Source organism: Drosophila obscura, unplaced genomic scaffold (assembly GCF_018151105.1).
Source record: "Drosophila obscura isolate BZ-5 IFL unplaced genomic scaffold, ASM1815110v1 contig_200, whole genome shotgun sequence".
NCBI lineage: Eukaryota > Metazoa > Arthropoda > Insecta > Diptera > Drosophilidae > Drosophila > Drosophila obscura.
The window spans coordinates 1,670,099-1,684,870 of record NW_024542791.1 but is presented as its reverse complement, the minus strand read 5'-3'; the positions used below and the strand labels follow the sequence as shown (position 1 = coordinate 1,684,870).

The 14,772-nt window shown below is 45.1% G+C and overlaps 6 protein-coding genes across 8 annotated transcripts; 2 read left to right on the top strand and 4 right to left on the bottom strand.

Annotated features, from left to right (window-relative positions):
• Positions 1-755: 755 nt before the first annotated feature.
• On the bottom strand, positions 756-6,311 carry LOC111069184 (hydroxylysine kinase). Of its 3 annotated transcripts, none has more exons than XM_022359109.2 (4): positions 6,110-6,311; positions 4,752-5,081; positions 1,715-1,839; positions 756-1,644 (listed from the first exon to the last, which is right to left on the bottom strand). In XM_022359109.2, the coding sequence occupies exons 2-4, from the start codon at positions 5,066-5,068 to the stop codon at positions 824-826; spliced, it is 1,263 nt and encodes a 420-aa protein (XP_022214801.2). In that variant the 5' UTR covers positions 5,069-5,081; positions 6,110-6,311; the 3' UTR covers positions 756-823. The 3 variants fall into 3 exon arrangements, with proteins under 3 accessions (XP_022214801.2, XP_022214803.2, XP_022214802.2); XM_022359111.2 differs by having other exon boundaries at positions 6,114-6,311; XM_022359110.2 differs by lacking the exon at positions 6,110-6,311 and adding an exon at positions 5,613-5,749.
• On the top strand, positions 1,966-4,333 carry LOC111069178 (exonuclease 1). The gene is made up of 2 exons (XM_022359102.2): positions 1,966-2,895; positions 2,962-4,333. Exons 1-2 carry the CDS (start codon positions 2,092-2,094, stop codon positions 4,225-4,227), a joined length of 2,070 nt encoding a protein of 689 aa, XP_022214794.2. The 5' UTR covers positions 1,966-2,091; the 3' UTR covers positions 4,228-4,333.
• A 340-nt stretch (positions 6,312-6,651) lies between the features above and the next one.
• Positions 6,652-8,628, top strand: LOC111069102 (glutathione S-transferase C-terminal domain-containing protein homolog). The gene is made up of 2 exons (XM_022358995.2): positions 6,652-7,509; positions 7,577-8,628. The coding sequence occupies exons 1-2, from the start codon at positions 6,727-6,729 to the stop codon at positions 8,552-8,554; spliced, it is 1,761 nt and encodes a 586-aa protein (XP_022214687.1). The 5' UTR covers positions 6,652-6,726; the 3' UTR covers positions 8,555-8,628.
• LOC111069106 (NEDD8) lies at positions 8,611-9,307 on the bottom strand. The gene is made up of 3 exons (XM_022359000.2): positions 9,195-9,307; positions 8,911-9,041; positions 8,611-8,838 (listed from the first exon to the last, which is right to left on the bottom strand). Exons 1-3 carry the CDS (start codon positions 9,210-9,212, stop codon positions 8,745-8,747), a joined length of 243 nt encoding a protein of 80 aa, XP_022214692.1. The 5' UTR covers positions 9,213-9,307; the 3' UTR covers positions 8,611-8,744.
• A 271-nt stretch (positions 9,308-9,578) lies between these two features.
• LOC111069105 (homocysteine S-methyltransferase) lies at positions 9,579-10,896 on the bottom strand. Its single transcript, XM_022358999.2, has 3 exons — positions 10,687-10,896; positions 10,442-10,621; positions 9,579-10,365 (listed from the first exon to the last, which is right to left on the bottom strand). Exons 1-3 carry the CDS (start codon positions 10,841-10,843, stop codon positions 9,707-9,709), a joined length of 996 nt encoding a protein of 331 aa, XP_022214691.2. The 5' UTR covers positions 10,844-10,896; the 3' UTR covers positions 9,579-9,706.
• A 2,377-nt stretch (positions 10,897-13,273) lies between these two features.
• Positions 13,274-14,740, bottom strand: LOC111069104 (homocysteine S-methyltransferase 3). Its single transcript, XM_022358998.2, has 2 exons — positions 13,869-14,740; positions 13,274-13,798 (listed from the first exon to the last, which is right to left on the bottom strand). Exons 1-2 carry the CDS (start codon positions 14,511-14,513, stop codon positions 13,382-13,384), a joined length of 1,062 nt encoding a protein of 353 aa, XP_022214690.1. The 5' UTR covers positions 14,514-14,740; the 3' UTR covers positions 13,274-13,381.
• Positions 14,741-14,772: the final 32 nt, after the last annotated feature.

Below are 14,772 nucleotides of genomic sequence, written 5' to 3'. Positions count from 1 at the left end.
TTTTTTTTACTCAGGTATATCTCTGATAAAATTATTATAAATATATATCATCACTTTATTTTTTCTTTTTTTTTTTAGAATGTGTAGAAAATGTGTGAAGCTTAAAGTTATTTTTAACGTATTGTTTTTTACTTTATAACTTCTTTTAAACTAAAAAAAAAAAACCCAAAATAAATACAAAAATAAATAAAACTTGATTTCCAAGCTGTAAAAAAAACAACAACAAAAAAGCATGTTTAAACAAGAAGTACCAGGCACCCCCACCATATATACCATTTGTTCAAGACGTCTACTTCTATTTGAGTTTACTTTGAGGCAACGAGATAAGAGGAGCATACATCATGCCTACACCTTGTGCAACGCAGATAGATCCCCAGACAGAGCTCTCACAGGCGAGGGCACTGCACTTTCTCTTTTGTACATTTCAAATAGGTGCTAAGCGAGGAGAGTTATTTGTAATTATAGCCTTAAGTAGATGCGCCAGCAATGGAGGAGTTAGTTAGTCGCGAAAGTAGGGAGAACAAATTGTATATTGGCAGGAAGAACTTTGTTCAAACATATTTTTACACGAATAGGAACGATGATCTGAATCAAATGTAATTAGCGTTAATTAGTTCAATTTAATAATGAAAATCGTTTTCAATCGATGCAATTGCCACCACACTAGAGAACCCAAATTAACAAACGAAACACTTTAACATGTAAGCAATAAAGTAACTACATACAATGTATTTGTATTTGTTTAACAAGTTTTATTGTAAAGATTATGATAATAATATATCGGATAAAAGTAATATTTAATTGACCATTATTCTTCTATTATTTATTTATTGCTTTGCGTCAAGTACTGATGGCCGGTTGTCGACCACAGTTCGTCTACGGATTCAAAACTCTCCCTCCAGAGTGTCTCGAGCAGCTTCCAGCCGTCTTGTTGGGTGGACAGCAGGTAATCGTTGGTGGGATGCAAGCTGTGCGTGTACAGGCCCATTACCAGGCTCTGGACAAGACGAGCAGCCACACAATACTTTAGATATCCCAGCTCTGTGCTACTGATGGGCTTTATGCTGGTGTATCCGGCCAGAAAGATACCACCGCTGGCCAAATCATTCGCCTCCAGCGTCATGTAGGTCAAGGCAATGCCAACTTCGAAGAGAAGCGGCGAGTTGCTCGCGTCCCCAAAGTCAATTACGCCCTTGATGTTGTGGTCCGTCTGATTTGGTGCTGGTTCAATCACAATATTCGACTCATTGAAGTCGCCGTGGATGATCTGATGCTCCAGGGTGGACACCACACTCAATACCTTCGACTCGAAGGCATCGATCACCTCCTCACACAATGCCTTATGCTCCTGATCCTTGACGGCAAACAGAAACTCCCTCACGCCCGGTACATTCTGCAGCTGCCATGTGGTCGTGTGCCTTACATACGCTTCGTGGGTAAAATCCTTAAGAGTTCTGTCCAATTTCGCCAAGTATTCGCCGCTTTGGAACAGCAGATATTTTGTGATGGGAACTTCGCGGAATATTTGGCCAGGAACGAACTCCAAGAGGCGCACCACATGGGCTGTGCCACTTAGCTTTTCCACCGAATAATACTTGCCGCTGGCATTGGCAATAGGACGGGGACACTTTATTTGTTTTTTAGCTGCATAACAAAGAAAAGAAGATTATTAATTTCAGCTGAATAAATAAGATTAAAGTTAATGAGTATTTACATAGATAGAGCATCACTTGATTCTGTGCATCAACAACGTCTTCTTTCTTGGAGTCCAACGAATTCATTATCTTCAGGACATAGCCATTGGGGCAGTGGGACACAATCAGGGGATTCTTTACATTGCTAAAAGTCGAAAAAGCGGTTATAAATTGAATTAAATTAATTTATTTTGATTAATTTAGGCATCCCTGGTATAGTGTTGCAAAAAGATGACAGCAAAATCAGTGTAAATAGCAAATCAGTATTTTGCAGTTATGCAACACCAACGCTCATTTTGGCGGTAGAATAGTTATTTATGTGTGTGATGTGTGATTTAGTTTTTTTTGATTTGTGTTATCATTAAGCGTTGTAAATTGCCCACCCGCATGCCCGACCATGGGCATTACCGGCCTGATACCATTTCTGGAGAAGGCATCGTCGAAACTGCAACTGAAAGACATACGCGGCAGCACCGTCGCTGTGGATACTTATTGCTGGCTTCACAAAGGTGTTTTTAGTTGTGCCGAAAAGTTGGCCCGCGGCGAGGACTGCGACCAGTATGTGCAGTACTGTCTGAAGTATATACAGATGCTGCTGTCGTATGATATCAAACCGATTCTGGTCTTCGATGGTCAGCATTTGCCGGCAAAGGCTTTGACCGAGAAGCGTCGACGGGAGTCGCGACAGCAGAGCAAGCAACGGGCAGCAGAGCTGCTGCGCCTGGGCCGTGTGGAGGAGGCGCGCTCCCATATGCGTCGCTGTGTGGATGTCACCCACGAGATGGCACTCCGGTTGATACGCGAGTGCCGGAATCGTAATGTGGACTGTATTGTGGCGCCCTACGAGGCGGATGCCCAGATGGCCTGGCTCAACAAGGCCAACATTGCCCAGTACATAATCACCGAGGACTCCGACTTGACGTTGTTTGGCGCCCAGAAGGTTATCTTCAAACTGGACCTAAATGGCTGCGGTCTGCTGGTGGAGGCGGACAAACTCTACCTGGCAATGGGCTGTCGGCAGGAGAAGTATCAGTTCGACAAATTTCGACGCATGTGCATATTATCGGGCTGTGATTATCTGGACTCGCTGCCGGGCATTGGTCTGGCCAAGGCCTGCAAGTTTATGCTGAAAACGGAACAGGACGACATGCGCATAGCATTGAAGAAGATACCAAGCTACCTCAATATGAGCAAATTGGAGGTGAGTGCCAGAGATCCCATTTTTATTGGATTACAGCTGAGTAACATTGCGCGTGTTTTACACCAGGTGGACGATGACTACATTGAGAACTTTATGAAAGCCGAGGCCACCTTCAAGCACATGTTCATCTACAATCCTCTGCAGCGTCGCATGGAGCGACTCTGCACCCTGGAGGAATACGCGACAGATGTGAGCTACTGCAGCAATGCTGGCACTTTGCTGGAAGATAGCCATCTGGCACTGCATTTAGCTCTGGGGAATTTGAATCCCTTTTCGCTCAAACGACTGGACAGCTGGGAGCCTGGCAAAGCACTTCCTGCTGCTCCAAAAAATACAAAAAGATCGAAGCATAAAAGTATTTGGCTAACAAACGCATCAACTGGACAGAATCAGGGGAATGAGCAGCCGCAAAATGGGCCATCACCTTGTGCTTTGTTCTTCAAAAATTTGGATTTTGTTGGTCAAACTATAGACGAGGAAATCCAGGCCAATGTGCGACTGGAGCAGGCAAAGCAAACGGAAGCGCAAGTCTTCTCCATGTACAGCTTCAAATCGAAGCGGAGAAGAAGTCCCAGCGGTGGTGGCTCCACGGATAGAGAACGCACACCGCCCCCATCGCCGGTACAAACGAGAAGTCGTCACAATCCCTTTGCCAAGGAGCCGCTGCTACGATCCCCAGTGGTGTGTGAGAATAGTTCTCTGCTGCGTCTGCTCAGTCCTAAGAAATGCAGTCCCGTTGGTGGAGGAGCCGACGAGACGCGTGTGAATTCCCTCAAGCGAAGCATCTTTGCCAAGGAGCAGCAGGTGGAGGTGCGCAGTCGATTTTTTGCCACGCAAGCGGAACAGCAGCAGCAGGAGCAGCAGCCGAAAGAGGAGGAGTTGGGATCAAGTGGGCTCAACAAGAAATTAAGACTGGAAACTTACTCTACAGACATGGTGCTCGCCGAAGAGGATGAAAAGCCATCCAGCAACGAAATGAAGCCATCATTAGAGAGTGATCAGCTCGAAGACAGCAAGGATAGTGCAAATTTACGTATTAAATCCTTGGACACACTAAAGAGTGAGCCTGCCCCTTCAGACACCATCAATCTGCTATCTGATGACAGTTGCAGCTCGGAGGCAACGCTCCCTAGCAGCCAGGAAGCTGCAACCGTTCAACGCAACAATTTCTTTGTGTCGAACACCAGACGCGTGGGCCTCTCCAAGCCCACCACCACCACAACTGCCAAAAAGGGTTTGTCGAAGTCCAAAAACAGCAAATTGACCTCCTCGAGCCCGAATCAAACCAAGCTCAGTATGTTTGGCTTTCAGAAGCGGCCTGTTCTTAAATGATTGTTTGTGCACCTTTTTGCACTTAGTTTTGTAAGCTAATCTAATTTATTAAAGCGAACGAGCGATGACAACAAGCTTGTATGGCATCCGTATCCTCATGAATCTATCAAGATAACAATGGGGATGGGATGGGATGGGATGCTGCTGCTGGCTGGCAAGCAAAGGTGACTGCGTCACAGTCAACTAACGCGCCTAACAACTTTAATTAAATGGTTAAAAATAGATGCTACAGCCAGCCCATGCCCCCATACACTGACTGACTGACTGACACGCTGCTTGGCACGGCGACCCCCCTTGACCTGAATCTCTCTCCAGTGTAAACACTTATTATTTATCAGTCGTGCTGCGGTTACTGCTATGACAACGGCCTGGGCCTCTCCTCTAGATGTGCTATATGTATACTTGCGTCCGCAAAAGAATAATTGATAGGCTTGTGTATGTTTTTGCCCGTTAGATTTGCCATTTCTTTCCATTGCCCCACTTTTCACCTTTTTGTGAATTTTTCCACGACTTAAGGAGCTTACCTGTCTTCATGGATCAAAAAGTTACGATCATCGTAAGCCAGAATCTCCTTGACTTCGCTCACTGTGATGCCATAGAGTCGTCGCAGCAGGCTCTCCACATCGTCCGGCTCCACTTTTGGCCTCACATCAGAGCCAGGCTTTAGGAGCGAACTTTCTGGTTGCTCCTTAGCTGGGATACTGTCGTTGCTGCCATTACCATTGGAAGTCACAGCAGCAGCATTCTCCTTGTTGAGCTTTTCGGCCATATTATAGGCATGATTCAGTGTGTATGACTTTTTGGACATGTTTGTCAGCTCCACATTGTTCCACTGCTCCATTCTGGGTGGCTTGCTGCTTTATCGGAGACGCAAAAAAAAAAAAAAACAAAAAGAAAACAATTGCGGATCAGTAAACGAATACGAATGCGAAAATGTTTTCGGTTGCGCGTTCCAGAGCGGAATGAGAGATGTGTGTTGGGCTTGGAGGTTTCAGTTTCGTTTCAATTGGAACGAGTTCGTTGTCGCAGCAGCAGCAGCAACGACGCCGCGCGTCTTCTTTATATCTTTTTAGCTAGACTTGCGCAAGTGTGTGTATCTGTGTGCTTCTGTGTCTCTGATTCTGTCTTGTCAGTGCACGGGGGTGTGTGTGTGTGTGCTTTGCCGCCCCGCCTGGGTACCAGCGTTAATTTGGTTATTTGTACAATTTCTTAAAGCCTTCTCCCCCTGTTTACTCTTTGATTGCGGCACCACTAGATGGATGTATATTTGCCCAAAGCAATGTACTCCAGGGGGGGCGGGAGCCTTATCATCAGTATCTCTGCAGCCGTTTCGCAACCAGGCCAAAAACAAACTTCAAGTCGTGATCGCTTTCTATTAAACTCACTTAACGCCACGACCCAAAAACTTGAGGCGTATCAATTATATACTGATAAATCTGATAGATGGACTTGAGATTACGTTATGTGTATTAGTAAAACAAACAGGTGCACGGGCCCTAAACGGCCATAAATCTTGGGTAAACTGTTCTATCAGGGTGTTCTAAGTATTCTAGAGCTGTAATTATTTTGGTTCTTAAAGAACAAAGTAACTGGAAAAGAACGTCGTTGGAACGATTCAATCATTTGTTCCAGTCCAAAAAATAACTGATTCACTTTAATTGGAAGAACTGTGACTGACAAGCAATGTAATTGAATTTAGATAAATATTTTACAATCCAAATGGAGTGGATAAACGGCCTTGACTCAATTGCGTGCAAAATAACACGCACACACACGAACATTGAGATTAATTAAAAACCAAATATGAAAACAGACAGTACACACATATATACATATAGAAAATAATTAATGTAAATATGCACAGCTGACTAATCAAACACACCTACAAAATAACTAATACAAGTATTACGGGTTGGCCTATAAACGCTTCGACGACAACACCTGTCTCCCGCTCGAACCACAGGTAAACTAAACTTCAAAATGTAATGCGTTGGATTGGAACAGAGCCACAAAGCGGGTAGCTTGCATTTAAGGCCTATAGATTCGGCTATCACATGCTGCAGTGTGTGTCTAAGCGAGTGTAACTAATTAGCAAGATGATAAAACTTAAAAGTAAAAACGAACAAATACATTCAAAAATTCAAAGCAATGCACCAACACTTTGACCTGTGAATCAGTGCTGCCATTTTAGCTTATTTAATGCTAGATTTAGCATTTGTAAAGGTAGCTTAGCTTAGAAAATTTGAAAATATGTAGATCATAAAAGCTGTTTAACATTTTTAATGAATAAATTTAGCTAGTTTTAGCTTTAAGTGTAACTTCCATCTCCTTATGATTCTATCGTTGCGTAAAAAGTATCGTATCGAACCATCGACTGTTTTAAACCATCGATATTATCGAGAGTGCCATCGATTGTTTTTTTTTGCCCCCCAGCTGATTTGATTTTTTCTGTTCTGTTTTTTTATTTTCTCAATTATTTAAATGATTGTTAATTAAACTATGGATCAGCTGTACTTAGAAATTGAGATAAGCACTCAGAACGCCGAAACAACGATTTACACCAGCGTGTCTTCATTCTTAGCCCTTTACACATACCGTTATCTGAAGATATCTCCCAAGAATATTCAAGTTAATTTTGTGGCCACTAAAATACAGAGTGGTAAGATAGCTTTACGCAGTTCCCAGCTGCGACGCGAACTCGATCACCATATAACATGCCGGGAGGCTGCCAAACTGCCTGCTATTCGGGATCTCCGCCTGCCCATCTATGAGAAGGATGGAACAATCTATATAGCCGGGACATGTGCCGTTTGCCGGGAGCTAATTGCCCGGCAGCCAAATACCGAACTGCGCAAACTACTGGGCTTCAAGGAGAGCTGCCTGCTGGCTCCCTCGGAAGCCTCGATCTGGACACGCTTTTGCGAGGTGGATGTCGTGGACGTTGTAAGTCGTCTGCATGATGGGCTTCTACTCCAGACTGTGCCCGACGAGGTGGTACGCTTTGAGCAGCACATGAACGAGCCCGTGCGCATGCATAATATCTATAAGCAGGCCAGGGAGCAGGCCAACCAAACGGAGAACGGTGCCAAGATCAAGAGGAAACATCGGGTTCAGATCGATGGACGTACGCCCAAGGAGCAGCTGCTGATTGAGCATCGTTTTGCCGAGGGCATTAGCTTCACCATAGCAGATCTCATTTTGTATCCCCTGCTACGTATAGTCTTCCAGCATTGTGGCCAAATGTTGCCACATTTTCCCCTGACCAGCACGTGGTTTAGTGAGGTGAGTGGAAGGAACACTTCGAAGAGGAGTATAATCCAATTGTTTTTGTCACTTGTGTACTTTTTAGATTGACTCCTTTGACGGCACTTGTGCCAAGATCCTTGGCGAGCTATATGTGCCACAGACGGTGTTGCAGTGTGAGGAGCTCCTTGCCATACCCGACTGCGATGCCACTAGTCTCTACAAGGCCGATCCCAAGCGCTACAAGCCACGCAATCGGATCTACACCAGCCAGACGGAGGTAGATCTGGCGCTCACCAAGCTTTCCGAACTGCAACTGGAGTTCAGCACCGATTCGGAGCACACTTATGGCCAGCAGGTCATCGACTGGCAGCAAATCGAGCCCACGCATGCCAAGAGCTCAGCTCTGCCACAAGAGCGCCTGGAACGGAAGCGACAGCAACTGGAGAATATGGCCAATGCTGTGGTGTCGCTGGCAAAGCCAGGAGATCGCATTGTGGACTTTTGCAGCGGCACAGGGCACTTGGCCATACTGTTGGCCCTCAAGCTGCCCCTCTGCACCATTATCGTGATGGAGAATAAGTCCTTTTCACTGGCTCAAGCCCAGAAGCGCGCCCTTGAGCTGGAGCTGAGCAACTGTGTCTTCTATCAATGCAATATTGATTACTTTGTGGGTAGATTCGACATTGGAGCCTCTCTACACGCCTGCGGCACGGCCACCGACATTGTTCTGCAGCAGTGTCGCCGTGTTAATGCTCATTTTGTATGCTGCCCCTGCTGCTATGGATCGTTGCAGCCCATGCCCCACATTTCCTATCCACTTAGTGAACGCTTGCAGCGTGTGCTAAGCACAAAGGATTATCTCTATATAGCCCATACAGCGGATCAGGCCCACGAATTGGGCACAACCAATTGCAAGCCGGAGACCACATTGCAGGGTCTGCATTGCATGTGCATTGTGGACACGGATCGCAAGCTGCAGTCGGAGGAGGCGGGCTACCAGGTGATACTCACCAGGCTCAAGCCCGAACAGTGCACGCCAAAGAATCACTTGCTAGTCGGACGTTTTGTAAAACAGAACTGAACTGATGTACATATTGAAATACTGCCCTAACCGAACACATGAATAAATGTTTCATATACATGTTTAGATACCGATTCGGCGATTTAGATTTATTTGAGTAGCTTGTAGAAAAAGATATCAGCTCGCCTCGCTCCGGCGAGGTGGTAATAATTCTTAACCAAATTTACTAAGATTCAGCAACATCCGAGGCCTAGGCATGACCATGGCCTCCGCGCAGAGCCAACACCAAGTGCAGCACCGAACCACCTTGAACTTTGTAGTCAGCCGCAGTCTTGTCATCGTTCCTGGGTACGGCGAAATAGGGCAGAGTTAATTGACCTATATGTATATATATTGTGATTCTGCCGGTCACTCACATTTGTTTGCCGGAAAAGATTAAACGCTGTTGCTGTGGCGGTATGCCCTCCTTCTCCTCCACACGCTCTTTGATGCGGTCTACCTTATCTGTGGGCTCAATGTCGATTTCAATTTCCTTCCCGGTCAGCGTCTGCAATTTAGGATGGATAGATCCGTAAAAATACACATTTTGCACATTTTGTTGCTGTCTGATGGCCTGCTGACGCATAGCAATGGACGCTACGCTCCAAAGTGCGCGTAGCCGCCAGTGGCTTCATCCAGAAATTTTTGTGCGCAGACTTACCTTCACTTTGATCAACATTTCGTAAGTTGTATTTGCTTTTTGTTTAAAATAATTTAAATATTACTAAAATTTTGCAAATTTCCACAGCTTGCTAGGGTTGGAAGTAAATCGATAGCGCTATCGATATCAACGATGGTCGAAAATTTAGCGGAACATCGACTGTGTCTGTATTTATTTATTTAGCTTTTTTTACTATTTTTTGTTTGAATTTTATAACAGTGCACTAGAAATAAAACTGTGTACTCAAAATTTTAAAATCACTTTCTAAACTTAAAAAAATATATATGATGCACCTATAATTTTTTGTATGACAGCCACACTGTTGATTTGAGTGGCGATCGATAGTTCGATTACTTAATCGTATTGAAAGACGTTACATTTTGTCGTTTTGAATTTTTTTTTATTCAAAATATCTAATTCAAACTTAATAGCTAACTACGTATTTATACACAACTAATTCAAATGCATTTTGTTCGTTACAGTTACTGAGATCCCCAGCTTAAAGAGGCAACTTAAGCGCTCTTCTTCAGTTTGTTCCAGCTGCGGATGGCCTCGCCAATGTGGCGAATATCCCTGGCGTAGGTGCGACAGCAGCCGCCAATAATTTTGGCACCCAGCTGCGCCCACTCGGGCACGTAATTGGCGAGAGGCACACAATGCTCCCTTCCCTCCCAGCCCCTGACGACATCGTAGACCTCTCCGCTGTTGGGATAAACGACCAGCGGGATTTGCTCTTCCCCGTTGCGTTCACCATTCAGGCTCTTGAACAGAGGTGTCACAAATTTGGGATGCACACAGTTGACGCCCACGGCCAGGCACTTGTCCTGGGCATTACGCTCGGCCAGCAAATCCCAGATGGCATTTGCCGCCTCAGCAAAGGTCTCGCCATGCGCCAGCCGGCTTTCATCCTGGCATTGGAACGCGACCCAAAACTTGACATCCGGATAGTCATCGCAAAGCATTTCCACCAGTGCTTCCGCCTCCATTTGGCACGGAATTGTCTCAATGGCCAGCGCATCGACTCCTGCCTCCACACAAGCTTCGATACGAGTGCGGTGCCAATCGGTGATGGTCTTTGCTGGCACATAATCGGCATAGCTGCCGGTGTACTCGGAGCCATCGTGAAGGTGGGCGCCAAATGGTCCAATCGAGGCAATTATCAGAGGATAACCTGGGGGGTGAATGCACAATAAATTAGCACACAAACAATTAAGGGCATGGCCCTGGGCCTGGAGTGTGCTTCGTACCTTCTGGAATCGCCAGCTGGGCCTGATAACACTCTGTCAGATATTTTTCCTTGGCTATGTGCGCCAGACGAACCGTGTTTCTTATCAGCTCAATGCTCTGCTCCTCGTCCAGTTCCAAATACTCCATGTAACCCTCGACACTGGCCTGATAAGTGTTCGTCAATATGATATCAGCCCCATCTGTGGGCACATTACAACAATAAAATCTTGTTGCTAATTGAATGGTGATGGTGGGGTTAACTTACTCTGCAGGAAATCCAGGTGGGTGTTAATTATGGCTGCGGGATTTGTGGCATTGAAGCGGGCACTCCACAAGGGATCCCCATCCACCGAATTGCCCACATGTACGGTCATTTGTGTGCCAAAACCGCCATCTTTCACCAGCACGCGCGTCAGACCCATGATTACTCTATGGTTGGTGCTGAGTAGCTGTGGGGGAAGGAAGGGTGGAATGAGACTTAATCTGGTGTTAGTTTCTACTGATAAGAAGGAGAGGACCGGACCAGTAGCCACAGACATCTTATAGCGTCACTGCAATCAGCAGAAGCTGCAGCTGTGTCCAGCTGTGCTAGCAGCTTAGCTATGTGAGCCTTGACATCTGCTAGGGGCCGCCCGCCCGATCAATCAATTAAGATTGAGAGCGAAAACAATGTAGTAAGAAGAAAGATGGGCTGGCAGCACGTTAAAGCTGCTAGTTTCTAAGCCATTTTCAAAGGTATTTTACACAAGTATTTATTTTTTTCACGGATCTGGACATAGTAATACAATTTATTTACGTGCAGCGAAAAGATTTAGTCAGATATTTTTCATACTAAATGAAGCAAAAAGCTTTGATTAAGAGTGCATAGAATTAATGGGATGCTTCCTTCTCTGTCCCATATATTATGTTATGTTATGTACCCTTCGCAATGGTTTAAAACTATCTGCAGCCATTGCCACACTCCATTAATTCCAATAATTCACTAATAAACACTTCCGACAACTGTACTTATCGCTCAAGTAGAAGTTTGAGTTCAACGAACTGCATAAACAACTTGGGAATCAATAAAGCACTCACTCACCTTGAAATCGTATTAATAGAGATCTTGTAAAAGTCTCAATTCAATAACAACTTTATTAGATAAGTCGCTGTCTGGCCGGGCCTGTAATCAAGTTTTTATTTTAGCCTTTGTGTTTGTCGTCTGTTGAAAACTATGGATATGATCTATTCCACTGTATGTCCGTCGAGCGTTTAAGTGTTTTACAGCGACGGCTAGAAGCTTTTATAGCCTGCTACCCGCCGACCGTCCGCTGGCTCAGCTGTCGCTTATCACAGCAAAAAATAATAAATAAATAAAATACATAGCAAAATACACAAAACAAAGCAAAAAAAAATAATAATAAACATACATACATAGTAAATATGTATGTACATATATGTATGCTAGGTCTGGAACACTACGAGTACACTGGACTGGTGGGCCAGTGCTTGGCGTTGATAAGGCGTTGCCAGCGGTAGCGGCAGCGGGTGCACAGCCACAGCTGCCAGACAACAGTCCAGAGAACAATCCAATCCCCGGGGTAGAAACCTCCTCTCCTCCCGAACAAGGCTGATGAAATCGTCACAGTGCGTGGTCTCTGCAAGAGATAGGACACGGTCACTACGACCGCCTGCGGTCGCCTGTGCATGGCATCTTGCCTGACGACTCTTCTTCGATAACCTTTTGGACAATCAAGCACCAGTTGGTGCCGGATTCATCAGTCACATCTTGTTTGTTGTGACTCTGCCCCTTGGACATGGATCATAGGGTACTAAAGGGTATATTCTGACATAGGAGATGTCAGTTTCAAGCCGAATATAATTTTATATTTTATAGGCTCACACAATGTAAATTACAAAATTGTAATGTTTTATTTTCAACTTTGAATTTTTATTCTGGAGAATTTGTCGATGCGCTTCGAAGATTCAATGGAGAACTAAAACAGAACGCAGCCATTCGCCATGGCTGCAGAGGATCAAGAGGTTCTTCATCATCATTACCAGAGCAGAAATGCTGGCACCCAACTGGGTGGAGTTGAAGTGTCAGCTGGTGGAACTTGGTGTTGCTCATGCCATGAAGGAGTTTCATGTTAAGCAGAACAAAGCGCTGAACAAGACGACGATATTTGTACCTTCTTCCGCTTCTGTTTCCGTTTTGGATTGGAGTCGTCTGCACTCGCGTAGCGTATAATGCTGACTCTCAACGACCCAACGCCCTGATGTACTCCTTGAGCACCAGCAGTCTAGGAGCTCAACGAGCTCCACATCGACTCCAGATTAAATTTTAAAGTGAATAAGTTGTGATGGACTTCAAAATTATCGCCTATGTAGATCACTAAATTTACAATATATAAATCTACATATTGGAATAATACTTTTACTTTTGTTGGTCATTTTCATTGATGATTTAAACAATTCTTTTTATTAATAAGACATGATCTGAAGTGAAATGCTTACAAAATATTCTCATTTTGATTAGAAAATTAATTTCATTTGTTAAAGAAAAAATAAGGAAACAATTTAATGACATTCATATTTTGTTTGGTACGAAAAATGAGCTAAAAAAATTAATTATATTCACGGCTAAAGCGGCCATACTTTGTGTTGGTAACATAATTGGGTCAAAAATTAATTAATTCTATTCAAATTATAAATAGTCGAAACCTTTTAGATTTTGACTGGGTGACAACCAGTGTACTGATTGTGTACCTTTAAATTCCATAAATCTGTCGTCGTCGTCGTCGCCTCGCAGTCGCACTCGCACTCAGTCCACACTTTCCGTACATTGCTGATTAGGCACAACATCGCCAGAGTACATATACATAGTATGAAAAGTATATATGTATTTAGCAAACTAAATAGGTCTAGGTCTAGTAACATGAAACCACATTTCGCATTAACAACAAAAGTCAACAATCAATTTAAGCAATGTCCGATTGCGGCGATTGCTGCTCTGTTCTGTAGCCGATGTTAAGGCTATCAACGCACTTGCGGATCTTGAGCACATCGTCCGGATAGACACGGCAACATCCGCCCACAATGCGTGCGCCCATACGCACCCATTCGGGCACAAATTTGGCCACATCTTCACCCGTTCCCGTCCATTCACCGCGTACACTATCGTAGATTTCGCCACGATTGCTGTACACCACCAGGGGAATGCGATCCGTGCCGGCGGCCGCATTCAGAGATCTTAGGAGGGGCGTCACAAACGTGGGATTCACACAATTAACGCCGATACCCAGGAGGCGAGTCTGTGCCTTGTGGGACTGCACCATACGCCAGACGGATAGAGCAGCCTCTGCGAAAGATTCACCATCTGCCAGACTGGTTTCGTCCTGCAAGCACAACAGAGGTTGAGAGGTGAGTGTTGAAATCAATGAAATATCCAAAAGCATCAGCACTTACCTTGCACTGAAAGGATACCCAAAACTTGACGTTCGTATAGTTCTCGAGTATGCTTTCCGTGATGGCCAGTGCTTCCAGCTGACACGGCAGCGTCTCCGCGGCCAAGCCATCGACTCCGGCCAGCAGGCAGGTCTCGATTCGTGTGCGATGCCAGTCCTGAAGCTTCTCCTTGCTTATCTTATCCGCATAGCTGCCCGAATACTCGGAACCGTCATGCAGATGGGCACCATATGGCCCAATCGATGCCAAGATCAGGGGGAAATGTGGTTTAATGCTCCCGCCGGACTGGAGCAACTCCTTCAGATATTGCGCCTTGGCCTGTTGCGTCAGGTACACGCTCTTCTCTATCAGGGCCACACTCTGCTCACGCGTCAGAGACAGATATTTCATAAATCCCTCCACGCTGGACTGGTAGGTGTTTGTTAATATGATATCGGCACCACTGCGCAAAAAATCCAAATGCGTCTTAATCACCGCCTGCGGATTGGTGGCATCGAAACGCGAGCCCCACAACGGGTCGCCGTCCACCTTTTCATCCACATTGTGCGCCAATTGGGAAGAGAAGCCACCGCATTTGACGAGCACGCGTGGCTGCTCCGGTCGGCTCTGACTCTGGTTATCGTTCTCCTCCTCGCCGGCATACATTGTGCTTGGCCTACGTGATGAGCGTTACTAGTACAGCGGTGCGGTCGTCGCCTTATATCGGAAATCTTTTTACATTTACTTGCCTTGTCTAGTTTTTATTTGATATTCCCTGATACGTGAGATTCTGAGTTTTTCCGCTTTCTTTGTTGTTTTGCCTTCCCCCTGCTTTTGGAATATTTTTCTGTTTTCTGTTCTCTCTTCCCTTTTTTTCGCTTGTGCTGGCACTGTTTGCTACTTTTTTGCTTATCTTATGTGAATT